The sequence below is a fragment of the Sinocyclocheilus grahami genome, unplaced genomic scaffold (assembly GCF_001515645.1).
Source record: "Sinocyclocheilus grahami isolate Dianchi unplaced genomic scaffold, SAMN03320097.WGS_v1.1 scaffold93982.1, whole genome shotgun sequence".
Taxonomy (NCBI): Eukaryota; Metazoa; Chordata; class Actinopteri; order Cypriniformes; family Cyprinidae; genus Sinocyclocheilus; species Sinocyclocheilus grahami.
In genome coordinates this window covers 1-542 of record NW_015531454.1, presented here as the reverse complement: position 1 = coordinate 542, position 542 = coordinate 1, and the positions used below count along the sequence as shown (strand labels likewise).

Here is a 542-nt window from a genome sequence, read left to right as displayed (position 1 = left end):
TGCATTTGCTTCAACTTCAGAGTAAACAAAGGAACATGTGTAACCTGACTCTCTGTGTTTTACTCTTCCTGGCGTGTTCCTGCTCGCCCTTATCTTCGTGTCCTGCCCAGTGTTTGTGTGAAACCACGGTGGTGAACTGTGTTAGCCAAGACTTGAGCTCCATCCCACAGCCCCTTCCAGAAAACACCACCGCACTGAACACCAATGGAAACGATATAAGGAATCTGAACAATGAGTCTTTCCCCAGGCCGCTGGAACATTTAACACACCTTTATGTGTCTGGAAGCCAACTGGAGGAATTGGACTCCATGGTGTTTAAAAACTTGCCAAGTCTGCGTTTACTTGACCTCAGCAACAACAGGATTTCACAGTTCAGCGTTGAGGCTTTAGCTCAAGACAACAAGATCGAGGTTCTAAACCTCAGCAAATCCTTATACAATCACTCCTACATCGGCGTGTTTGCAGATCTATTCAAACACAGCCTGCCTAAGGTTTCCCATCTTGATTTGTCCAATAATGACCTGGTGCTCCTTCCAGAAGGC

At 46.3% G+C, this 542-nt stretch overlaps 1 protein-coding gene across 1 annotated transcript; it reads left to right on the top strand.

The window, feature by feature from the left end:
• Positions 1-5: 5 nt before the first annotated feature.
• LOC107581175 (amphoterin-induced protein 1-like) lies at positions 6-539 on the top strand (the record flags this gene model as incomplete). Its single annotated transcript, XM_016266718.1, has 1 exon — positions 6-539. A coding segment is annotated over one exon (534 nt), but the record flags the coding sequence as incomplete, so codon positions are not given.
• Between the last annotated feature and the right edge of the window lie 3 nt (positions 540-542).